This window comes from Myiozetetes cayanensis, unplaced genomic scaffold (genome assembly GCF_022539395.1).
Source record: "Myiozetetes cayanensis isolate MyiCay16 unplaced genomic scaffold, myiCay2020 scf6-25, whole genome shotgun sequence".
Taxonomy (NCBI): Eukaryota; Metazoa; Chordata; class Aves; order Passeriformes; family Tyrannidae; genus Myiozetetes; species Myiozetetes cayanensis.
The window spans coordinates 51,989,651-52,015,504 of record NW_026087853.1 but is presented as its reverse complement, the minus strand read 5'-3'; the positions used below and the strand labels follow the sequence as shown (position 1 = coordinate 52,015,504).

The 25,854-nt window shown below is 46.4% G+C and overlaps 2 protein-coding genes across 8 annotated transcripts in view; one reads left to right on the top strand and one right to left on the bottom strand.

Annotated features, from left to right (window-relative positions):
- Window positions 1-9,613: 9,613 nt before the first annotated feature.
- On the bottom strand, window positions 9,614-12,560 carry ADM (adrenomedullin). Its single transcript, XM_050335970.1, has 4 exons — window positions 12,431-12,560; window positions 11,734-11,844; window positions 11,281-11,421; window positions 9,614-10,776 (listed from the first exon to the last, which is right to left on the bottom strand). Exons 2-4 carry the CDS (start codon window positions 11,829-11,831, stop codon window positions 10,476-10,478), a joined length of 540 nt encoding a protein of 179 aa, XP_050191927.1. The 5' UTR covers window positions 11,832-11,844; window positions 12,431-12,560; the 3' UTR covers window positions 9,614-10,475.
- A 6,083-nt stretch (window positions 12,561-18,643) lies between these two features.
- SBF2 (SET binding factor 2) overlaps window positions 18,644-25,854 on the top strand; it is a 250,825-nt gene continuing 243,614 nt past the window's right edge. For 6 of the 7 annotated variants that reach the window (XM_050335953.1, XM_050335951.1, XM_050335949.1 and 3 more), the window contains exon 1: window positions 18,667-18,843. In XM_050335953.1, the coding sequence (XP_050191910.1) occupies window positions 18,789-18,843 (55 nt within the window). In that variant the 5' untranslated portion in view covers window positions 18,667-18,788. Of the gene's footprint in view, window positions 18,844-25,854 lie in introns of all 7 variants that reach the window. The other variant, XM_050335954.1, reaches the window with a different exon arrangement.

Below are 25,854 nucleotides of genomic sequence, written 5' to 3'. Positions count from 1 at the left end.
AGAAAGGTCAACACTTTCCCTATTCATCCTTCATCAGCAGAGAGGCTGGTGAAAAAGCAGGGTAAAAATAAAACTCCCTAATCAACAAAAACTTTTGCCTTTGAAAATATGCAAGACACATGAAAGCAAAGGATAAGGTTCTTGCTGGTGCATTTTTTCTTTTATTGAATATCATTCAGTTCAGTTATGCTCATAGAGCACATCACAGACCTCTGCTGCTCTCAACTGAAGCCAAAAGAAGTGGTTTCTCTCCTGCTGCAGTGGTTGACAAGAAGAAAGCATTGAAACACTGTTGACAAACAAGCAGCAATTAAGAGAAGGCAGAACATGGTTAAAGTAGTTCCTATTAATGTGTTTTATTCCACTCTGTGGTACTTTTGAAGTAATTAAACTGGTGAGTTGCTTCTATAATCCTCCCAAGTGTTTGTGGTAGCAGTAACCATTACTGACTCTTCAATGCAGAACATCTGCCTCCTGTCCAGAGATTCTGAGTGTTTCACTTTTGCTACCTACACTGCAAGGCCTCCCAGGGAAAAGGCACTTCCTTCTAACCTTGTAGTGCCAGCGAGTTTCCAGCTGCTGCCAGAGGGTGTGTGGACACAGAGGTGGAACAATCCTGTTGGTATCTGTGACAGTGCTAACGTGTGTTTCTAAGCCTATGTGCTCTCATGAGCCAGTTTCCCAGTCATCTGCTGCAGGCACCATTCACACTCCCAGTACAGCACAACAGAGAGGCTCTTCTTGCGTGGAGGGGATGCTCAACACAGAAGCTTTATCCATGATAACATAGAAGTGCCTGGCTGGGTTAGAGCAGCAGTCTCTCAAGGCCAGTGTGCTGCCTCCACTGCCTCCTTCAGTGAAAGGAGATACTATTTAGGGATGCTCCGTGCCACTTCCCATGGCCTGTTCTCCTCATACACTTCTAGCGTCATTGAATTAAGGAGCACATCCTGCCTGTTGCCTGTAGTATTTGTTTGATACTGATCTGAGATACCTTCTTATCTTCTCTCTCTTGTTTTTTGACTTGTAATTAATGCCATCTACCTCCACAGCCTCCCAGGACGAAGAATTCCAGGAATCCACCAACTGCTGTGTAAAAAAAAAATATTTTCTTTTATCACTTTTAAAACATTTCCTTGCTAGTTTCAGTGAGTGACCCCCTCCCCCCGTTGTAACATTACAAGATTTGGTGAATGACACTTCTGCATTCACCTTACCAACCACCTTAATGATTCTCAGGAACCTTCCCAATGATGTCCAACACACTGATTTCTTGCTGCTGCTGGACACTGAGCTGCATCTCTGATTTGACCTACAACACCTGTTCATGCTAAAAGGACTGGGCTTTTCAGGTCCCTTTCTCCATCATAGATTTTTTTCTCCAGTCTCATGTACTTGGAGTACCTGAGAGCTGCCAGAGCTAAAAAGCAATCTGATTTAGCAACTGGTAGCTTCAAACTGCTGTGTTTTTAACCAGAAAGCAGAATGGAATCCTAACTGGAAACCAAAACTGGATCTAGAAAAGAATTTGAAACACCATTTTGAAACCCTTTCCGAACGTGCACATATATACAAGTTACTGTTTCAAAATATCCATTTGACTGAGATCTGACATCCCCTAGCACAGTAGAAGAGCTGTTTAGACGAGGTTTTGCACAAGCCTTTTTTTCCAGACTGAAGGAAGGGTGCCCTGGCTGCTCAGTGCTGATCTTTAAGTTCTCACTGGGCTTGTTCATGCAGGGGCCTCCCCCAGGGATCTCCAGTAAACAGCCTTTAATGGAAGAGGGTTGACAGCAACTTTGATTCCTGCCTTCCCTGTCTGTCAGCTGTGTGGTTATCACTGATGGTGTACAGGTGGCAGGCTTAAGTCTCTCACCTCTGTGCCTCACTGGGCAGGTGTGTTTTCATGTCTGTGTTTCTGTGCTTCTGTGATCTTTAGGTGAGTGCATTCATCCTCTGGGTAGTGGTGGTTCACCCTGGTCATCAGTCCTGTCTCTCACTCCTCTCCCTGAAATGGCAGTAGGTTTAATTGGGGTGCTCCACCTTATTTGCAGCCTTAGGCCGAGGAAAGTTGTTTTCCTGGCCTGGGAACAGGACTGATGCCTGTCCTGAGGCAAGGAAGCAAAGATGTGGGCTGAAGTGAATCTCCTGGCTGAAGGTCCGTGCCCCAGGTGTGCCCCTACAACCATTCCTACAACATTTCCATTCTCCTGCTTGTAACCATAAAGTGGGTGGGCTGAGTGGACCAACTAGTGAGTCACTGTATATCCAGCAGAGAGCAAATTTAACCAGCACTGATTCCAAACCAGATGTAAATAAAAATGTACCATTTCAACTACTTTTTTTAAACCTGTTTTGAGTAAAGGCTGAATGTTGTATGTCAGCATCATATAGAATATAATTTTTGAAGAATCTCTATAGTCGTAGAGATGAAAAGAAATACATTGATGGAAGGCCAATCCTAGTTGAGTTACTCAACTCAGCAGGATTAAAAATAAAATTTAAAAATCCTTCACATAAGCCAAGAGATCTTTACAGTCTTTTACAAGTCATCTCTGTCTTTAGGTTCCTCAGGTAAAATCTAAAGCAGTCTTTCATACCAGATATACTACATCCTTCTTGTGTAAGTATCACTGGATTATGTGTTATAATGAAAGTATTTTGTAGTGCATCATTTATTAAAATAAGAATACTTGTGTTATACTGTGTAGGACTTAATTATGTAGAGAAAATATGACTCTGATTTCAATCCAGCACAAAAATTATTTCTTTTTTCTAGAAAATATTCCCTTCTATTTTTAACAGAGGAACAACTTCAGTTCTGTGATCATAGAAGCTGACAGCTCACACCTAACTACCACTGAGATGGTGTGTTGTTTATGCCTGAGGTAGATGGGAGAAGCAGGTCAGTCTGACTCAGCACACTGTTCTGATTCCTGCCTTTTAAAGAGCTGTGTCGAGAAATGAAGAGCATGTGCACACCTCTCTGATCATGAGTTCTCATGAAAAGGCAATAGTGGTCTTTTCTAACTTCAGCCTTCTTTACTCAGCTGTAAGTAGGTCATTCCTGTGGTACAGGAGCCAATGTTCCCCTTTGATCCCTCGTGTAACACCTTGGAAAGTTTATTTTCCCCCAAAACTCTGCTATGTTCAGTGTCCTCTTGGTAGGAAAGTGGCAAAAGTGGTATCAGGACAGAAGTATCCAGGTATCCACTGGGCAAAGTGTAATCCCTGAGCTTGCTCAGAACAACAGAAAGAACAGAATAGTTCCTTTCTCCATCTCCTTGGAATATATAAAGGTATTGTGCTCTTCCTGCTTTTTCTGAGTAAAGCTCAGGAGGAATGAAAAATGTCAGTCTCTGCCTTACTCAGCATATTGAGTAACCAGCCCAGGCCAGCTATAAAATGCTTTTAAAGCCAGGCCTCCCCCTGACTCTGGCAGCAGTGCCTGCCACTGGCATCCAGCTCTCATTTTAGAGAGTGATTTGTTTGTCTTCAGGAGGCAGCAGATGGCAGCAAAGTTGTATAGATGAGCCAGACCAGTTGAAGAAGAAAAATATCTTCATGCACACACTCTAACAACATTCCATGGAAAAATCGTCTCATTTGTTTCTGTCTGTCTTGCAGTGTGGTTAAGACAATAAATCAGGTTTAATGGCCCTCGTGCACTTGTAACGTGAGGGGTTGTTTTTCCCCCTTACCAGGAGTTAATGAAACCGGATTATTGGGGTGAGAGGGTGTGAATTATCGCTCAGCAAATCGCCGCTGTAGGACTCGCTTCTTTGTGCAAATCTTTCTGTATTCTAGATACTGATTGCCTCGTGCAAATATTATCACAATGTGCTAGTGTGTGCACCCTGATGGATGCAGGAGCTTTGACTGCCAATCTCTGCTGTGAGCTGTGTAACCACTCACTCTGATTTGAGTTCTCTGGATGCATCCTTTTCTGATGCTCCAAAATAGGTAGCGAGGCTTTTTTTGAAACGTAAAGAGAAGAAAGAGAGGAGGAAGGAGATGCTACTGGATAAAGTCTTAGTGTTTAAAACACTTCACAAAGCCCTACTGCATTAAATAAAAAATGAAGTCTGGGTTTTGGACAAGAACACTGGAAGTTTCTGGGATTCCATCCCTACTCACGAACACATTTAGTGATGCACTTGACACATGTATGTTTGTTGAAGTCGTCATTGCCAGCAGCACCACATCCACTTAAGAGCAGCAGCAATAAGCATACATTGCTGAACTCATTTCAGATTGAACTGAGAGTCTGGATCTGAGTTACTTCTTTTTGACACAGATCCCATCCCTTACTTCTATCCTTTGGTAGTTTCTTCAGTATTCAAAACGAGAAATTTTGAATAAGTGAAGTATAAAGCAAAATTTACAATAAACACAATCTTTCAGTATAAAAATAGACATGTTTTTGAAAGAAAGCTGGGGCTTAGATTTTCTTCCTGCTGAAGTCAGTAGAAGTTTTGTTTCAATTATATGGGATCAGTCTCAGGCCTGGGATTTGGTGCTGAGATTCCTATCTGGTTCACCAGTTCATCACACCAGAATGCCTGATGTCTGTAGCCAGTAAGGAGACTAATGATATATGCCAGTTGCATATTTTTCGTGTTTATCAATAAAGGACCAGACTGTGAATGTGTTCCTGATGCAGAATGAGATGCAGAGCTGCACAGCCTCGGGAAAAAAATGACTTAGAAAAAGGGACTTAAAAATCCATCACTTTTTCCTTGTCTCTAAAGAGAGCAAACTTACTTTACAAGGTGCAGCTGTCTTCTTCCAGTGTGCAGCCTCACATCTGAGATCCAGGGCACTCATACACAGGCAGGGAAGTGTGGTGGCCCAGATCTGAGAGCTGGCTGCTTTCTAGCAGAGGGCCACAACAGACTTGGGTCACGTAGGGGGAAGTGAGGAACCCACACACCCTCCTGTCCTCTGCTGTGACCGCGCTGGGATGAATTGCACAGTGCCCTTTTAGTCTGAGTGATTCAGTCTCGTGGTAACCCCCGTTACAGCAACCACCTATTAAAAGGACAATAAGCATGTTTGTTTGATGAACTGCGTGGTTTGCTCCTGAACTAACAGATAAGGTCCGGTTTGTTTGTTCTGCTGTTTCTGCCAACACTACTGGACATCAGAGATTAAGATCCAGACACTTGTTTGTTTATTTTTGCACCATGCAAAGTATGAAGAAAATATAAACCTTTTAATAATTGATGGGAAAAAAAGGTTGCATGTCATTTGCAAGAAGTGACAATTGACTGAAAGTATTGGAAAAATATTTATTTTGCAAACCTATCCCGAGAGTCAGAATTTATTACAAAATATGTGCCTTCAGTGGGTTGATCTTTCCTGTCTTTGGAAAACCCCAGGATTTTGTAAGTGGATGAGAGACTCGAGGAGGTCTAGTTAAACGTTTTGTAAAAGTTATCACAGAATCAAAAAAAGTCAAAAGATTTCATTTGGCCTCCTCACTGCTGTTGCATTTGCGAGGAATGTCGCAAGCAAAACACTCCAGTCTTATCAAATCATTAACATTGATTCTAGTCTTAATGGGACCATTTGTTTTTCATTTGGAGACATTATCAAGCATTTTGACTGGTGTATATAGCTTGTAGTAAAAAGGCTTTTACATAGCGAAGTTCTTTACCTCATGAAAAAATTATGCTCCTTCTCCTCATGAAGGATACGTGGCCTCACTCCAAAGAATTAAGTATTTTAAAATTAAAACAATTTCAAAGCTGACACAAATTATTTGGTGCAAAGTAAACAACTGTTCTTTAAAAAATGTTTGGATAATAAAAGCAAACTCTTGTGAACGCAGTAAACAAATTTTAGTTAGGCATAATTGGATTAGTTATTGGTTGTACTCAGTCATGCTGGAATTTTTCCTCCTGGTGCCTGTGTGCTCTACACTGCTTAAGTATGATGTGAGATAATATGAAACGGTGTATTGACGGCACAAGGAAACTATTTGGATGGCTGTCTGGAGTTGCCATTATTGGCTTTAATTATGACTTGCTGTCCTTTGGGTACTAAATGAGCCAGAAAGGGCTTCATACGTGCCAAAGTATTCATTAGTATTCCCCTTTCTGTCATTGGACTTGCAGAAAAAGTTTTTATCTGGCACCTTACTGCAGTTCTTTTTAGCATGGCCCAAGATGCTTTGCAGATTTTGATAATCATCTGAAAGCACACCAGCATCTCTACTTTTTGGATACAGTAGAAGTTGTTCCTAGGTAACAGTGGCACAACTCTGACCACTTTCTGATGTAACTGGAGAACAAACCCTTTTTGCAGTCGTCCAATAACATGGCTGCTTAAAATCAGTCTCGTGGTACCAAATGGAGGAATAAAAGTAGTTCCTTGTTTCCATCTTCCTGGTTAGGGAACCTGCACTACGATTTTTCAGGAAAGTTCCTGTATATCATCATTTTAGGCCACCTGCCACAGTTCCATATAGAATTAATAATGAAGCCACAAAAATCTTTCTGAAATAAAAATAGCCTTTGGAATCCATTGTGGTAATGAAAAATTGTCTATAGCAAAGTACTTTTTTCTCTGCCATGAGGTGTCTCTTGGGTAGGTACAAAACAAAACAACCACTCACAAAGAATATTCCATGAACTCTTCTGACACTTCACTGTGGAGGCTGTGCTGAGAATGGTGACCACTCCTTTGGCATCTGCTCTCGAACAGACCGGTGGACAAGGATGAATTCTTGCTCCAGTACATATTTACTGTTGCAAAACTTAATTTTAATTTAGAGCCTTCTTTGAACCGAACTTCAAGTCATATTTTCAGCAGCCTTTGAAATACTGTCCTGTGGGACACCAGACTGTTCTTAGAAGTGAATATTTTAACTAAGGTGGTGTATAAACAGATGCTCCTCATTTTGGAGGCATTTAGTGACATCTTCCACTTCTCATCTCTCACATTAGACCATAAACTGGCCTTTACTTAAGCACACAACTCTTCCTGAACTTCTAGGACTCCAGGAGGATGCTTACTTCTGTGGGCTGTTTCACAGCCTTGTTCTCTCTGAAACCCAAGATCCTCACACTTCTCAGACTTTTATCTGGTTCATGTAGGGATTTCAACTTCTGTTTAAGCGTTCCTACCCAATATTTTGCTTTTGTGGGATGTTTGTAGTGAAAAGATGCCAGAGATCTTCAGTATCGTGCCCTGTTCAGGCAGGAGGAAAGCTTCCAGCTGGACAGCTTGGGCTGGTGAGGAAATGGATGAGAAGGAAAAATGCTGTCTCAACATATTTTAGCCCTTATAAACCCATTCCCTGAAACCTGGAACTCAGTTGGGATATGGGGTTAGCTGTGCAATGGGAAAGAGTCCCTGCCTGCCTGCTCTGTCATCCTCCTCCTGCTTATCTAGCCTAGGTTAGCCAGAATACACTATTTCCATGGTTTCCTTTCCAGCTCTGTGCATTCAAGGAACGTGCCATCTTCCAGGCACAGGGCTCCTCACTACTTTCTGGCATGTCTAGTTCAGCAGTGTTGATCTTTATGCTTTCTAAAACTTGGTTTCAGAGACGGGTGGGGGGAATTGGAATTAAAAAAAAAAATCTTTCTTTTCTTTAGTTGCTGTTTGTTGCAACTGCAGAGTTTTGCTTCTCCCTACAAGCGCGGCAGGTGGTGCTCTTGGCCCTTCCAAACACAAGCTACACTTCCTAAACTCCAGTCAGGCCAGAACTGTGCCATCCTTCACCAGCTGGCTGGTTTTAGCCCTGTCACGTTCAAGGGCTAAATCTTTGAGCTTTGAGTGAAGTGTTTCCTACCAGTGAAGGGGAAAGAAGAGAAGGTACTTTAAGTAAGGATTGGATGTTGGCAGTAAATGAAGAAAAGATCAATGAAAACAAATTAACTAGTTGGCAAGTACATCCTTAATTACCACACTATAGCCCGGTCCAGCCTTCTGTCCCAAATTTAGATGTGTGACCCATAAGGAAAACATTGTAGCTAATAAACAGAATGGTTCTGTTGAGGTCCTTCCCGTTGTGCTGTTGTACTTTAAGTAGCATCCTACTCTCACCTACACATTGTAATGTCCCACTGCAAGCACCCCAAAACTTGTAACGGCAACTATTCCGGTGCCAAGGTGTTCAGGATTTGAGAATAGCCACTTGCTTGTTTCTCAGCAGGTATCCATACTCTGCACTGAAGATCGTGCATTTGCTGTCACCCCTTACATCTTACAACATCTGCCCTTACATCTTACAAAATCTGGATCAGAAAGGCCATCACCAGTAGGGAGGTAGATTCTCTTCCAGCTGTTAACAAAGGGATGACAATTAAAATTGGCAAGTGTCATTATATTTGCTATTTTTTTTATTTTAATAACATTTCAAGTGGAAAACGTGCCTCTCAAGGTTTCGAAATTCTTAGTTGAAAATGTTTAAGAAAGGAACTAAAAATAGGCAATTGTGAGCAGAACTTCAAAGTTTGGGGAGAAAAATTAAGAATACGTGCCAGGTATGTAGTCACTCCATCCTTACCCAAGCTTGTTTGCAGCAGTCTTCCTGGAAAGGCATCATTGCCAGTTCTTTTGAATTTTTCTTGTAAATATATGTTCCTGAGGCATTTAGTATTAAGTTAAAAAAAAAAAAAAAGTAAATTCCCTCTTCATTTATTCTAGCAGCATTTAGTTCTGCTGTCCCCCAGTCCTCTCCTGTGTATGTTAACTGTGCTCAGAGATGTGGTAAAATAGGGGAAATTGCATGTTTCACCCCTGACCATCCCTGGAAGTTTTTAAAAAGAGATTGGACATGGCCCTTAGTGCCATGATATAGTAATTAGAGTTGGATCAGGGGTTGGACTTGATGATCTTGGAGGTCTTTTCCAACCCAATCTATTCTATGATTCTATGATTCTATGAAGGCATTTAAATACACTTGTTTTCAGGCTTGTTTTCTTGGAGTGCAAGGAGTACGTACCAATAGATGGTGCTGTTGGTGCATTAATAAGGTTCAGTTTCACATGTTTTCTGGTCTGTGGTTGGAATTTGTTTAAAAAAAATAGAGAACAAAACGAAACCCAAAAAGGAAAAAAAAAAAAAAAAAAGGAAAAAAGAACAAAACAACAAAATCCCCAATGCTAAGCTTTTATCCAAAATGTTCTCCCCGCACTGAACCGGTCACCGTTTAACTTTAACCTGAACTGTGGCCCAGGAAATCCTTCAACATAAATAACCTTGGAAGCTGCCATGACCATTTTTGGAACGTGCTGCCTCAATAAATCTGTTACTTTGTTGTGCAATGTTGAAGTGTGCAGTTGTTTCTCTGATTAATTAGGGCAAAAAATAAACTTGCACGATCAATCCAAGCTGTGACACGTTTCAGCCCTGGCTGGAACATGTGGGCAGAAAAGAGCCTTAGAGCCCTCTCGGCAGACCTGCCCCAGGATTTTAGGATGCATGCTGGTTTGGAGTTTACTCCATTTGATGAGATAAGGTGGCTGCCAACAAAGTCCACAGTGAAGAGTTTTCGTCTGTCCCAGAACTACCATGCTAGGTTAGCACGGGTAGGACTGAACACAGTAAGAAATGATTCATCTTGACCACTGCCCTCACTAAAGACAACATAACAGAACTGTTTTATGTAATTGTGTTTATTTTATTTCACATATTACCCATGGAGAACAGCTGATACATTCTCTACATCTTTCACCAGTCTGGAATGCAAGATAAAAAAAAAAGGTATGGAAAAAGAGTTTAACGTTTGACATTCACGATATGAAAAATAGAGGCGATACAATGTTTTAAAATGCCCTTATGCAATATATATATATATAAAACGTATAAAAATAAAATATATTTTTCAAAAAAAAGGTACAAACATGACATGACACAGAACAACCTTAAATACCGATACATATCTCGTGATCCACACACACCGCACTTATAATTAACAAAAACCACGTACAATTGCACTTTTCCTCTCTGTGACGTTCAAGTATATCGCAGTCCCCGCAGGGACTAGTGAGTGTCCGATTCCCTGCCGGGTGCAGATAACGCAGAGGGTAGAGCAGATGTGGGCGGCCTGTCCTTGCCCAGGGCTGACGGGCACCCTCCAACTCGCGAAGGCAGAGGGCGAGGCCGGGGCCAGTGGCCCGCCAGCGGGTCCCTCCGGCGGCGGGGCTCCCCTGAGCATCCCCTCCTCGGGGCAGCGCTCGGGAGGGACCGCCCGGCCCCGCGGCTGCAGCGGCGGGCGGGGGCGGCTCGGCGGCGCCTTCCAGCCCTGGGCGGCGGGTGCGGGAGCCGGGGGGCCTCGCCCGGGGAGGGTGGGAGCGGGCGGCGTGCGGGGGGCGCAGCCCCGGCGGGCCCGGCCCTTCACAGCTGCCCCGCGGAGGGTGCTCCGGGTCCCGCCCGGGCGGGCGCTCTCCGCGGGTCCTGCCGGATCTCAGTCCGCGCCTCAGTCCATCCGTCGGGGCGGCCTCGGCCGGGGCGTGCGGCGCTCACACCTCCAGGACGAGGTCGAGGGGCTGCGCCCGGTGCGTCCGTGGGCGCCGCCCGGCGCGGGGGGAGCGGCGCTCGGGCAGGGACCGCCGCCGCCGACCGTAGCCCTGAGGGCTGATCTTGTTGGGGGGGGCGGTGTCGTCCTTATCCTTATTGCCGGTCGTCCTGTGGATCTCGTCGACCAGCCTCTGCACCGTGCACGTCCCGAAGCGGCACCCCATGCGGATGGCTTGGAAGTGGGGGAATCTGTTAATGCTCTGGCGGTAGCGCTTGACGCGGATATGAGCATCCTCCCGGCTGCTGCGAGGCAGGAAGAGAGAGAACGGGCTTGAGAACAGCGCAGTGAGGCCCCGGAGGAGGGGACCCGGCGGCCGCGGGAAGGGGACGGGAGGGCGGGGAACCCCCCAGGCTGGAGACAGGCTTGTCCCGAAGGTGCCCAAGGGCCTCCCACCACCCCCGGCTCTGCCCTCCGCCGAGCGAAGGGAGCGCGGAGCAGAGCTTGCTGCCCATGAGGGGAGAGGCCCCGCCGGTTTATGGCTGTTACTTTATCTATGGATCCAGAGCTCAAGTTACTATTTATATCTGACGTTCGCAGTAAAGGCGCTACTATCTCCCGCCAGCTAAAACGCGCGGGGAAAGGGAGGCGGGAGGCTGCTTTCAGCGCGATGTGCAGCCCGGGCAGGACCTGCCTCCGGATCTGGGGGGACTTATATCGACAGTAACCCGAAACACCCGGAAACGACGACCCTTAAACTTTCCACCGCCTCGAGCAAGTGCCCGAGCCCAGAAAGGGCTGGAATTTACCTGGGATGCGAGACTCGGGGATCCTCCTTCACGTCCTGGGTCCGCACGAGAGGCAGCACGTCGGCGGCTGCCCCCAGCCCTCGGAGCACGCCCGCAGGCTTCACGTCCCGCTTGGCTCGGCTCAGTGCCCATTTCGTCCATCTGAAAGGAGCACAAGGGAAGAGGACAGCCTGTTAGCGCAAGCCTGCAGGGCGGGAGCCAAACCAAATAGATTCGAGGGGCGAAAATCTTTGCCAGCGCCGAGATTTTTTTTCCCTTTTTTTTTTTTTTTTTTTTTTTAAATTTTTCCCCCAGTGTTTCCTGAAAGGGCATGAGGCCTTCAAGGAGCTGTGCAATTCCCATAGGGAGTCCGGTCCCTCTGATCGCGGCCGGAGCCCGGTGCGGGGGCGCGGAGGCTCCGCAGCTCCACGCGCGGCACTGGGCGCTGGCAGGAGAGCGCGTTCCGATACTCACTTTCTTTTGAACTCTGTCGCTACGTCCACCCTTGCAGCATCCACCCCGAAGAAGGTCACAGAACCGAGATAGAGCAAGGCGACGTGAACTAGTTTCATTCTGGCTGGGCTCCTGGTGGAGGGAAAGGAGAAGAACCGTAAGCATGTTTGCTAATAAAAGTCAAGTAAGGACTGTCCTTTAGTTCTGGTGATTCCACAGAGCTCCTTTCCCCGCAGAGCCCCCAGGCTACTGGGGACTTTGTGTCTGATATGAACCAGAAGCTAATATTTGCTCAACAACTTATCACAGAGTAAATAACAGAGCCTCCAAAGTTTACGTTTGTCGAGCGTTTTTACTTGCAGAGGCGGCTGAAAACCAGCAGGATTTCCAGAGTACCCCCAGCGGCTTGCACTAGGATTTAGCAAACCCATGAGATTAGAGAGCTGGCTATGGGACGCATCGTTTCCAAACTCCAGCAAGTGTTTTGCTGCCTGGAAGTTTATCCCCCGATAGCTCCTCTTCCCACTTCACATGCAGAACCAGCTAGTTCTGGATCTTATGTTGTAAACTGAAGCTGATGCCAAGAGCCAGTGCAAGACTCCGCAGCATAACTCCAAGCTCTTCAAAACAGTCCAGATTTAGTAGATTCTTACTTCCTCTCCACCTTCCCTGAGTCTTTTTGTTGTTGTTAAGGAGGGGGGAAAAAAATAGCTCTTACCTGACAGTGAGGATAATCCACTGAGACAAATGTTTTTGTAGTAGCGATCCGAGTTTGCAGGGTTTCCTGAGGAGCGAGAACTCCTCCTTTGTGTGTCTGAAGTAACCACTGCCGAGCTGCGCTCCACCGCTCCCTCTTATAGAGCAGCGCGGGGGAAGTGGGTGGACCTTGGCGTGGCTGGGCGATTTTTCTTTGACACTTACCCCCACCCCCACATTTCAAGCACTCCTTAAGCATTCTAGCCTGGATTGGGGGCAACATATACTAGGGTAAAAATAAGAGGATTATTGAAAATTATCTTAAACAACCCTCTTGGTATTTTGTTAATCATAACGGCAGCTTTTAGGTGTAGTTTCCGAGTAATGGCATAACTTGCAAAATCTGATAAGCCCCTCAGTCTGTTTTACTGGGAACAGTCTTTGTAACTGCTGATATATAATTATAATTTACACGGTCTGTAGCATAATTTCTCATTCTAGACATCTTAACTTCAGGTGGGTGGAAGCCGGGGAGTGGGAACCAGATTCGATGCATTTCAAAATCCACAAAAATCCATCAAATACCAAAGTTCCAAAAATAAACCCATATTTGGACAACGTGAATTGTAATGAGTAACTGTAGTGAGCGCCAGCCTTCTTTACATAATTAAGGAATATCAAACATCATTAATATTTATGACCCAGCTTGGGTGTATGTTTTATCTAACAAAATGTATTTGATTTATTTGATCGATTCAAATAAATCACAATTCAAATGGTTTTGGAAGATGAAGGTTAGAGCCCAGTTCTGTACCTTGGAACAGAGGAGGCGGTATTGCTTTGGGGCAAACACAGGGTCACTGAAACGCCTGGGATTAGGGGCGCCGGGAAGACCCGCCGTGCCTTGTGCTATTCCCAAACCTTCACAGACGTGAGTGTGCTTACTTCCCGGACATCAAGCTAAACCAGTTCAGGATCAGGGTCTCTAACAGCATTCTCCTGGCTGGTCAGCAGCAAAACCTTAGTCAGATCACCTTGTTGTTTGGGGTTTTTACAGTCTTTAGAGTCTTTGCTCCGTGACGCTTCAGAAATGGAGAGGTCCGGCTTCGCAGGGGGTGCTGGAAGCCATCGCCAGATGGACCGTGTCTCTGCTTGCTTGTCACGATGCAAATTCGGCGGGACCGAGCGAAATGCCTCGGGAGATCTGTGCCCTGGGGCGTCAAGGTCCGTTCCCAGCGAGAGACGCTCAGGAGGAAGGAATGAGCCGGTGAGAGGTTTCTCTCACACAAAACCACTTAGTTTTGCCCCAAGCAAAGTGTTTCAAAAATCAGGTGAGCATATACTGGTGACTCTGCCTTTTTAGATAACCACGGTGGATAACAACACCCTGGAGAGGTATGTGCAGGGGGATGACGGAAACTTTCCTGTGAGCGGCTGACTCGGTCTAAGGTGCTCTCTCCCTCCCCCCCGCTCTCCAGTAGCGTCCAGGCACCTGGAGGCTTCTGTCTCCGGCATCTGCCTGTGCGGGTCAGGCTGGCCCGGCAGCCGCCACCCCGCCGTCCCTCACACGCTCCCAGCACTGCCTGTCGCTGCTCCCCGTCGCATCCCCCGGCCGGCCACCCTTCTGCCCCGAGCCCCGGCGCGGTCCCGCGGGGCGAGGCGGGTTCCCCGGCCTTGAGCGGCCGCCGGGCGAGCCCGCATCGGCTCCTCCGCCGCACCTGCCCGGCCGGAGCGCGGGGCGGGACCGGCGGCAGCTCCGGAGCGCCGGGACCGGCGGGGCAGCGCGGGGGGCAGCGCCGGGGATCCCCCGCGTCCCGCCCGCCCGCCGGCTCGGGCAGCTCCGCGGAGCCGCAGCCCCCCGTGCTCCGGAGCAGGAACGCTCAGAGCGAGAGGCTTGGGCTGGAAACTCAGGGGGGAAGGAGTGGGAAAATAGGTGGTGTAGAACGGGACCGTGTCATGACCAGAGCTGCACGACTGCATCAGCCCGCGATGGCTGGGTTTGAGAGACCTCATGAGGCAGCTCAGGCTCGAGCGAGGTCAAGCGTTTCCTTGATCAGCAGAAGTTGAAACTGAATCTAACTTTTTCCGAATGGGAAGGCAGGATTTGGTGTGATAAGCATTGCTTTGACTCAAATTAAGTCTCATATTCCAGTAAAAAAAAAAAAAAAAAAAATCACACATCTCCTCAAATGCTGGAAAATCCCTCATTAAAGTCCTTGTCTAAACGGGAAGTGTATTTTCTATACTCTTAGCCAAACAATGCAGAAAGAATCCTACGCTGGTTTAGAAATAGTAATAACAGTAGTAACACAACCCACATGTGACTTCCATACTGCCTACAAGTCTCATCTCACTGATGGAAATCCGCTCATTCAAATTCATGAGGTACCGAACTGTGGCACATAAATTATCAGTTTGTTGCTGCCGTGATTTGTGAAAGAGTTTCAGCAGGTAAAGCTGGTTCAAATCTGTCACAAAACATTATGTTCTTTGTTCAGATGCTCATTTTGTTCTTCCTAAGAACTTGCATTACCATGCAGTTTGGAAATGAGCAATAGTCACAGAATTTGTACTATGAGGTAACAGTGATCACTTCTAAAAATATATATAATAGATAGTGAGTTATTTCCATTTTGAAAAAAAAGTTACATGCAATGTTACATTCCATGGAAATATTCACAAACTATCATTCTGAGGCAATGCCACATAATTCAGCAAGTCTGGGCTCTGATTTGAAGTGTAAGGTCTCCTCTGGATGCTGCCTCATCCATTGCAGGAAAATTGGCCTGGAGGAACATCCAGCTCTTGTACTTGTTTACTTGGGTGTGTCTTTGAACCTCTCGGTGTTGCCATATGTACAGAAGACTTTACAACATGCATCTCTTCTGGCAGGGAGATTGTGATGATTAGTTGCTATTTATAGAGCATTTTATTCAGGCTGAGATTTAGTCCAAAACAAAAGGTCTAAAATCTGTAGGTATCAATGGGGAATCAGTTTGAGGCAAATATTTTGTGCTGATTATGGAAGAAAGTTGTTGTTTGAAGCCAGTGGAAGTGCCTTCGCTTTGGGTTTAAACAAACTTACTGAATTCACATGCCAGAGACTTGATTGTATTTCAGGCTGTATGAAACCAGCAGAAAGATAACACTAACAGAAGAATGGCCCCCTGTGAAGGACGTAAAATCTCAGTCAAGCTCCATACAGAGAAGCCTCACTGTTAGCGCCTGCACTAAGCCTGTTTTGTCTGTGCCGAGGGCACAGCATCAAGGAGCACAGTTTCTGGCAGTCCCATTGGAAGTAGTTTTGGTGAGCCTTATGCCTGATAGGATTGAGTACACAAAACAAAGCCTCCTAAATGAGGGTGGGAAAACCTATTCAGGATCATGGGTGCTTGCCTGTTCTGGCATGGGGTGAGGTGACTGGATTAAGAGTCTGCAGCAGAGTGTGACTTTTATATTTCCTGAAGGAGGAGTTGACCATAGAAGGTATTGTGAACCTTCACAACTTGTTGTTGGTAAGTGCACAGTTTGAGTGTGGCAACATTGTCCCTTGAGTGTTTCCAGACTCTTGGGGAGGCTGCAGCCCCGCAGTTCTTCCCCTGGGGTAAGTATATGACTGCTTACTGGCTGCTTCTAGGCCTTGGTGTCCTCTCAGAGCGGATGGTCTGTGAGCCCCTGGCTCACATAGGGAATTATGTTTTCTGTGGTTTGGATGAGTGTCCAGTTTATTCTGCGTTAGGCTTTAGGTGAAAAAATACTGTGTCTGTTCCACTTCATCATTTGTCCCATAAGAACATAAGATTGCTCTATACTTAAGGGAAGTTGCTCAGACAAGTTGTGGCTGCCCCATCCTTGAAAGCGTTCAAGGCCAGGCTGGATGGGGCTTTAAGTAACCCAGTATAGTGAAAGGTGTCCCTGCCCATGGCAGGGTGTTGGAACAAGAGGATCTTTAAGGTCCCTTCTGACCTGAAATCACATTTCATGTGATTCTACGAAATAAATGAGCTCAACTGAACTTCCTATTTCTTATTTAAGATGCACTACCTGTTATGACAGGATTTATAAACTTTGGCTGTATTGGTCTAGGTGGAAGAAGGAGTAAGGCTGTAAAGTGGGCACAAGTAGTATTGGGGAATCAATAAGTAAACATCTTCCTCTTGAACCAGCATTTGTAAATGCTCTGGGAAAGGTGTGAGGTATGAGGCAATATTCTCCTGCTAGAGGTGCTGTGTTAAAAGAGCAGTGAGACTCAACTATGGAGAGTTTTTATTACATATTGAATCTTTTTATGAGCGCAGATATGATAACCCTAAGGTCCCATTTCAGCTCCAAATTAAACTTTCCCTTCCAGGTTTAGCTGTACAGAACATTATCCCTCACTTTTGTAAACTGTTGCATGTCCTGCAACCAAAATGCATATGCATGATTTAACAAAGGTATTCTGAACTACTGTCTAGTGTGACTGACCCCATAGAGTGCAGCTCTTCTTCAGAAAGTGAAGTCAATCTTTTCAGTGCATATATTACACATTTTTCTTTACTCCTAAAATTAACAAGCAAATATATTAAGATTAGATCTTTAAGCAAATATATTAAGATTAGATCTTTATACATGTCATTTGCTTCAAAATAGCTAAGCTATGAAGTTGATTGCTCTGAGGAGATGTCGACCACTTCGCTCCGCCAGGAAGGCTCAAGCGGGAATACTGCTCGATTGTCAAAGTTTACCAACCAGTTGGCATCTGGCTTATCAGCAAGACACTGCATCGGTGCGTCCCAGCTAAGAGGTGTAAGACTTGCATGTTTGAAACAGAAATGTCTCAGACCCCTAATGACTGTCTGCTGGGTCCCTCGTCATGATGAGTGATCAGGAGTAAATCCAGTGAGTTCGCTGCAGTTCCACGTGCATCCCGGTACCCACGGCTGCTGCAGCTCCTCACTGCAGTGCAACAGATGTCCTTAGGGCTGTTCGTTCTCTCTGTGCTGTCAAACGGGACGTACATGGGAGCTCATCAGAACGTTTCTGCAGACTCCACCAGCTACCCAAGCGCTGTGCTGTCAGACATCACGTTCGTTCATCATCAGCACCTCTGCCACCGCTGGCAGAGCCCACCGGGCTTTCGAGGGCGACAGTCCAAAGGTGTCGGCCTGGTCCGAGCATTGTAAACAGCAACACGGCACCTCCGGCGCTGCCACCGCCCGTGCCCAGCAGCATGGCCGGGACCAGGCGGGTCAGGCCGAGGCACCGCCGGGCTCATCCCTCGCCTGAGCCCCGCGTGGGGCGGGCGGGCTCCGGGGCAGAGGTGGGATCGGGCAGCGGGGCCGGGCCGGGCAGCGCAGCCCCCTCCGGGGCCGCGGCCGGTGCTGTGAGGGGGCCCGGGCCGAGACCCTCCCTGTCCCTCGGTACCGCCACAGAGCCCGGCCGAGCGGCGGGACGGCTCCCCCCGCGGCGGCACGTCCCGCACATCCCGGACGAAACGTAAACAGGAAACATCCTGGAAGGGCAAGTCCCGGTTCCCGAGGCCGGACTGGCGGGGATGGCCCGAGCTCGCATTAGCCGGGTTCCCTTTTCGCGGAGCCTCGGCGGGGGCGATGCCCGGCCCCGGCGGCTCCTCTCGGGAGCGCTGAGGTGCGGACCTGCCCAGGCACCCGGCTCTGCCCGGGCGTGCGGAGCGCTCGGCCCCGCCGCGTTTGTCTTCAGTCCCGGGGAGCGCAGCCCGGCCCCGCCGCCCCCCGGGCGGGCACCGCGCAGGGCGCTGCCGGCACACAAAGCCCACCGCGGGCGGGGCACGGACCTCCCCCGCCGGGCCCTCCCCGCCCGCGGGGGGCTGCGGAGGGAGGCACTGGCGCTGGCACCGGTTCGTGCCGGGGCAGCGGGCGGCCCGGGATAGCGGGAGCTCTGGAGCGCCGGGCACAGCCCGGGATAGCGGGATCTCGGGAGCGCCGGGCACAGCCCGGGATAGCGGGATCTCGGGAGTGACCGGGACAGCCCGGGATAGCGGGATCTCGGGAACGCCAGGGACGGCCCGGGATAGCGGGATCTCGGGAGCGCCCGGCACAGCCCGGGATAGCGGGATCTCGGGAGTGACCGGGCACAGCCCGGGATAGCGGGATCTCGGGAGCGCCGGGCACGGCCCGGGATAGCGGGATCTCGGGAGCGCCGGGCACAGCGCGGCCGGGCCGCCCCAGCCCCCGCCCAGCCCGCGGGGTCACGGCGAGCGGTCCGGGCGGCGCGCAGGCGCACGGCGCGCTCGCGCCTCCAACATGGCTGAGGTGGTGCCGCTCCTCCTGCGGCGGGCGCGGAGCGGAGGATGCTGAGCCCGCCCGGAGCCGCCGCCGCAGCCGCAGGGGTGGTGAGGCCGAGGCGCGCCCCGCGCAGCCATGGCCAGGCTGGCCGACTACTTCATCGTGGTGGGCTATGACCACGAGAAGACAGGTAGGTGTGGCTGCGCGCAGCGCTGCCCCGCCGCGCCTGGCCGCTCCCCCCTGCCCCGCGCTCCTGCCCGGCCCCGGCCCCCGCCCGCCTCCGGCCGGGCCGCGGGAGGAGGAGACTGCGGCGCTCACGGGGCGCGCGTCCGGCCGCGGGAGGAGGGGGCGAGGGCAGCGGGACCGGGGCAGGGTTAATGCCCCGTTCCCGAGGCGGAGCGGGGCCGGCGGGGGAGCGGAGGGGCTCCCGCACCGCCCCGCCGGGCGCCCCCCGGCCCTGCCCCGCCCGCCGGCAGCGGCGGCGGGTCCGTCCCGACAGCGCGGGCAGGTCACATCGGTCCTCACCGGCGCCCCGGGGCTGAGCAGCGGCACCCGCGGCTCCCGGGAGAACAAAGGCCGGGGGGCCCGGGAAGCAGCGGGGTGTTTGCCCCGTCCCATTGATCATCTGCCGCCTGTTGAGCTGTGCCGCGGGAGCCCGGGGAGGCTCTCGGGATTGGCTCCCCGGGAATGGCTGCTTTTCCTTACGGCTCGGGATGCGTTCTGTCTGCTCGGGGGGAAAGGGAAGTGGTGTTATCGGCTGTCGCTTTGTGGGGAAAGAGAGAGTGGTTTGTGTTACGTAACTGCCCGTTGTGATACCAGAGAGACCTTAAATCAGTGCGCGAACTGATTCGAAAATGAAGTGATTGTCAAGTGGTATGCGCTTGTCCGGGTGTTTCAGAGTGATCTTTTGAATGTATGTTGTTAATAAACAATATTTTAAGCAGTTGAATGTCCCCTAATTTATTTGTCTGTGCATAAACCAAGCAACACTCAAGTTTGTTACTCGGAGTAGTTCTTTGAAGTAGCAGTTGCATGTAATCTGTATTTGTTCATTCTAAAAGCATAGCTAATAAACTCAGACTAAGAATTATTTATCTTTTAAGGAAATATAATTTTTAAAGAAACCGCTGTATCTGTATGTTTAAAGATACAGTGTTTTACAAAGTTCTACTAAGGGTCTTGCGTTTTACTATATTGGTTTTATTATTGCTCTAATTGTGGCCTGATTCCCCCTCCCATCCCATTTGGTAATAGGCTTGTTGTAATTGTGCTGTCAAAATTAAGACATGTGAAATGGGGAGTATATTATGTTAAAAGTAAAGATCTCCCTTTTTGCCCCTCTCCTGTTTGGAACTTTTCCCCTGACAAAGTAGAGAGCCCAAAATCAAAACAAAGAAGCAACCAAAAAATCCAGGTGTGCTTTTAAGAAGCCAAGGCAAGTCGGCTGCTTACTTCAGGGTATGATCAATCTGACGTAGCCAGTATGTGAAATAAAATTACAGATTGCATTGGAAAGCTTTATATTTGTAAAATGTCTTCATCTGTAGGTTTAAGTATGTGTTTAACTTCCTGTACATAAATTGTCTCGTGAAGGTTAGTAGAATGGCTTGCATGGATGAAATTGAGCAGATTCAGAAATAAATCCAAAATCTTAATTTGAAAAGGTCATGCCCAGAAAGTAACTATTTAGACTTCATTATTTAAATTACTTGTTGCTACTTTAATGCTTCATAATAAAAATGCTTGAAGGAACAACATTCTGTTGAAGACTAGGCATGCATTGTTTTCCAAATTCCTTTACCCCCACATGCAATCCCATAATACATGGAGTACTGACCTTTATTTTTCTTATAAAATGGTAGTTTCTTGATGCATTTATTATGCTTCCTTCCATATGAAAAGCATGGACAAACATTTCTAGGATTATAGACTTGCTGCTCTTGAAGCTTTTGTATTTTTAAGTATGTTCTCTTTCTCTTTCTTTTTAATCTTCAGCAACATTCTGGCTTGGATTTAATGTGTTTGATTTTAAAGTTGAGTATAATTACATTTTATAGTGTTGTGGGTTTTTTTCAGGCATAATCTGTGGAGTAGCTTTGCTCAAACAAGCAAACAAAAATCCTGTCATCTTCCCCCTTTCCCCCAACCTGTATGTCAGCAGCAGCTGGGATAATGTGTGCTTGTGGTTAGTAGGGAAGGAGGTTTACGGTAGCGACTCCCAGAAAAGCCCCACTGTGTCTGCAGTCTCTCCGTAGGAACCATCATCTGCTCTGGCTGGTTGTATGGATTTATTTACATGTGCCAATATCTGCAATACCACTGAAGAATGTGGTAAATTTATTGCTTTCCTGAGCAGATTATCTGGCTTTATTCAAAGCCAGTTTGCTATAAATGTCTAAATTGCAGCGCCTGTGCACTTGTGCCATTTAGGAGCAGATTTCTACATTTTCTTTGTTGCGGAACAACTTTGTTATTGAAGTACTGTGAGTTTTTATCCAACGTAGTCTTAAGGGGAAGTGAGCGGTTTTATTTTCCTCGAATAAACCAAAGAGCTTATCCTTTGGGAGTCAAACGTATGAAAGTCCATTCCTGTTCTGGTCTAGGCCTGTGTAAATTGATGTTACAGCAGTCCCAGTGCTGTCATTCCTATTGTGCTAAATCTTCCTTTCATTTTCAGCTTGCTTTAGGATGCTGACCTGTCAAAAAGGCCTTTCTCGCTGAGCGTATTGCCTGTGTTGCTGTATTATTTTGTTCCTGGGTTACTTTTCTGCTAATTTTTCAAGCAGAGCTGGCTCTTTGGGATGTCAGATGGATGCCGCTGTTGGCGTAAGGGACGATCAGGAGCGTGCCCGAAGACAGATCAGTCCACCCTGAACTTATATCAGCATAAGTGGTCCTAGAACCTTGGGCAGTGTTAGTGGGGTGCCTTAGTCTCCTACGTGCTCCAGGGAGAGCAGTGGAGGCCTCTGGATAGTTTGCCCAAGAGGCAGTTCATTCATGCTTGGCAGGACGCACGGACTCCGCCTGAGCGGAGAATGAGCTGTGCTGGTGACAAATGTCAGTAGAGTTGCAGGCATGTAGGAGGTTGAGGAGTCATTTTGTTGTAAAGGATGACCTGATTCGCTCATCTTTTTGTGTTTTTCAGGTATATCTGTCTGTATTCCTACTTAACTTTGTCTTTCACCAGAGAACTGAGCTTAGATATATCACAGTTTTAATTGCTGTTGTGTGTTTTAAGAACTCATTCTGAGCCACTTGAAGGAACTGCAGGAGCAGCAGCTTCTGTCAGAAGTTCATGTTCATTGTCCTGAGAAACCAGATTAGATAAATCCCCAGAATTTAATGAAACCCCATTTTTTTGTCCTAACACTGGGAATATGAAGGATTTCAGTCGTACACCAAGGTTGATTGCTTTTCTGTGTTTATTTTGCCTTCAGCTGAACCTTGTCTAGGGTAGATAACCACATTTTCCCTCAACATATCAGCACACTATAAAACTATTATGTAACTATTATGGCTACAGAAGGCACTTACAGAAGTCTCTGAAGGGAACAAAGGTGCCAGAAAATGTAGGCGTTCTGGGTTAACAGCTAGAAGAAATCCCAGAAGGCCTTGCTGTGTATCCGTTTTATTTTTTCATGGATTTTTGAAGTGTGTTTGATGTGCTTCACCAAAACATTCCCATTTAATATGTTTGAATAATGGAATGTGGATGGGATTTAGGAAGAACACAGATGTTTGCAAAGATCACAGAAGGGCATGAGAAAATGCCTTTTTGTTTGGTTTGATTTTGGTTTTGCTGGTACAAGCCCCAACCATAAATCTCTCCCTAGAATTTACGTATGGTGATACTTGGAAAAGGTAAAAGAACATTTTGTGTCTGTCTTAGCTCGGCAGCTGAAAGGTAAGGAGGAAGAAGAGAGGATCCAAACACTGGATTAAGTTGCCCATACACCCATAGCAGCTTTCCTGTGGGATGCTGTTGTCTACCCAGCAGTTCACAGGGAAAACCTGTGAGGTGGAACAGGATGTTTTCTGTAAGAAGACAGAGGGATGTTTTGTTCTTCCTCATGCATACAGTTGCAATGTGTATGACAGAAGGCTTGCAACAGTATAGCAGTTTTATTTGGCTGTTGTCATAACTGATAAATGCTGGTATAACATGTGTAGGCTCTGTTGTGGTTGTTTCTGTTCTGATTTTTATCAACTTCTTTTCAGGGAAGCCTTTGTTGTCTAACATAGCTTCGTATCGTGGCGGATTTTGAAACTAGACAAGTGATTCTTGATAGAGTGGGAGAGGTTCCTAAATGGAGTTGTCTGGTTCCTTTTTTCTTTTTTTCTGTGAGCAGATTTTGCCTGTGGAGGATATAATATCATGAAGATTTTTTGGTGTATTTGTTATATGTTCATAGTTGGGCATTCCTCTGGGCTAGTGTGTGTATAAGGAGCGGATGATTTCTTGCTGTCTTGTTATGCAACCTCTGTGAAACAGAAAATGTAGAAAAATAAGAGAAAAAAGCTGTTACTTCAGTGAGTTTCTTATCTGTGCTGTGGCTTAGTTTGATTCAAATGCAATCCATGGAAATCTTAAAGGGGTTAAAAAACCCCAATGAAACTGAAATCCTTCTTATTGTGGCAGGAGGGTCTTGTAGCTGTAATGGGATGAAACATCGAGTTTCATTGCTGTTTCATTCCATTGCAGTGTGGGATCAGGACTGAAGCAGGATGCACGTGTGTGCTGGTGAGAGGTGACTGTAGCTGGCTGTGGCTGGATGGGGCATGGCTGCCTGGAAACTTCCTCAAACAAATTAGTTGCTCTAGTAAATGAAATGATCTCTTCCTATAAACCTCTTGTTTTCAAATACAGCAGATTCCACAATGCTGTGCTGAAGCGAAACGAGAAAAGAATATTTCCACTGCATGTGGTTTGTTTGTTTGTGAGGGTTTTTTTGTGGTGGTGTTTGTTTGTTGTACATTTTTTTTTTTTTTTAAATGAGCTAAGGCTATCTTGAAAATCTGCTTGGAGTAAACCTCCCTCCCAGTATTTTTTGGTAGGATGTCTTCATAGAAAGATATTTGAGCAGTTTCTTCTGATAAATAACGTTGACTCAAAAAATATTGTTATTTTGATTCACGGATTTGTTTTCATTTTAGAGAAATCTTAAAATCAATACAGGTCATGTGCCTTTTCTTTCCTTCACGTGAATGAATACAAATGAATATTTCTAAAGAACTTACAATAACAACAGTAAAAATACATTTTTTTCAGCCTTTCATTTTAAACTGAGACATTCACAGAGGCTGAATTTTTTCTCTCTGAGTTGTCTTCATTTGTTCTGAAATACGAGGACAGAGACCATGTTGAGGGAAGTAGCCTTTCATATCTTTTTGACCCAATTGCAGTCAAGGAACTCTCCCCTTTTCTGTCCTGGATTAGCTTTGTGGATTATCTGACAAAAAGACACTTTGCCTGCAGCATGTTCATGGAAAACAGTTTGTATGCAAGTTTGTTGAGCACTGGCCTTTTATGACCACGAGCATATTTTTCAGTGGAGGGACAGTGAGACTGACATTTAATTTCTGCAACGTCACAAACATTATAGTCTTGTCTTATAACAGTGAGGAAGATAATTACACTGCTGTGGTAGTTCACTGACGTGAATTTAAAGTGCCAACCTTCCCAGCTGCTGGTACTTAAAAAATAAAAACCAAAGGAAACCCCACAATCACTGTGGAATTATTTTTAAAATGTGTAACAGTAGATTCACTGTTCAACCTTGATAAATGTCAGTGAAAGTTGTATCATACAAATATATGCTGCTAAGTAGGAAGCTTTCCTTTGATTCATCTCTCCTTTTACTCCTCCCTGGCAGTAACATGAGACTTTTAAGCTCCTTGCTTATATAGTGAAAAAAAATTGTTTCTAGCAATAACACTATCAGTCTTGATGAGATTAATTTTCTTCTGCTTGGTGTTTGAGAATTGTATTCCAGTTATATGTATTTGTTGAAATAAATTACTCCTGTGGTGTCAGTGGTATATTCTGAAGTCAAGGACAATCCAATTAGTGTTGATTGGGATTTGGCAGCTAAATCCCTGCTCATTGAGCCAAGAACATGCTGGTTATTGCTTATCTGTTAGTGACTAGATAGATAATGATTTCATCTCTCTAGTGTTTACAATTCTCAATTTTCAATCTTCTGCAAGTTGAAAATGCAGTCATTGTACACAGAGTTCTTTGCTTTGTAGTAGTCTTGTGCTCAAGGTGACAAAGTAACTAATCACAAAATTTCCACTAAGCTGGACATGGGTGACAGGCTCTCAGTACTGCAGCCAAAACCACTAGTTGGTGACAGTACGGTCTGGGGTTTTGGGTAGCTGCCCTAGAGGAATGCTAATATACAGGAAAAACAAAAATCATCGTAATTTTGGATGCAAATTCAGAATAGTGTCATGCAAAACCCCATTGGACCATGGGAAACCTCAGTGGATAAAAAGGGACAAAAAGAAAGTTACTGGGCTTACGAAATCAATCACTCAGAAATTCAAGGGGAAAAAAAAAGAAGGTAGGAATAATGTCCTTTTACTGTGGTTTATATGTTGTTTCTTAGGATTTAAAACCCCATAAAATTAATTATCTGGCCCATGGATAGATCTTCAGCAATATTGGGAACATCTTTTTAAGTGTTATACTTACATCTTGGGTCTACTGGAATAGTAACTGGAATGAAGATGAGACATTCTAGCAGAGGGTTTCTCAGATACCTGCAGATGCAAAGGGATGACAACTCTGCTTTCTAGAACCTTGACTTCAGTTGTGGAATACTGTGCCTTTGGAAAATGGGTTTTGTCAAGCAACTTTTGCCAGATGCCATAAATAATAATGCCAAGAGTACTGAGTGTTGTTGGCAGTGTCCCCTTCACAAGGGGCTGCACGTCGCTCCCGTGGGATTTGGGAACCCTTCTCCATAAGACTGACCACTCCTCCTGATTACTCTGCTTGACACATTCTGGTATTTTTAAGTTCTGTCTTCTGGTTTGGTTTTCTGTGTTTACCCCAGAAGAATCTCTTATAGAATATTTTGCTTTCTCCTTCCTTCTCTCGCTCTTAATATCTGTTTAACTCTGTTTATCTACTCTATTTTTCTGAGATGAAGTCCTCTTGGCCAGTCAGTCTGATTTCTTGTGGTTTTCATCTTTA

Bases quoted from the DNA above. Each gene is read 5' to 3' on its own strand.
- ADM (XM_050335970.1), bottom strand. From the start codon at position 11,831: ATGAAACTAGTTCACGTCGCCTTGCTCTATCTCGGTTCTGTGACCTTC. The intron at 11,422-11,733 runs GTGAGTATCGGA...TGCTCCTTTCAG, and splicing joins GCGACAGAGTTCAAAAGAAA to ATGGACGAAATGGGCACTGA. The intron at 10,777-11,280 runs GTAAATTCCAGC...CCTGCCTCGCAG, and splicing joins CCCCGAGTCTCGCATCCCAG to CAGCCGGGAGGATGCTCATA.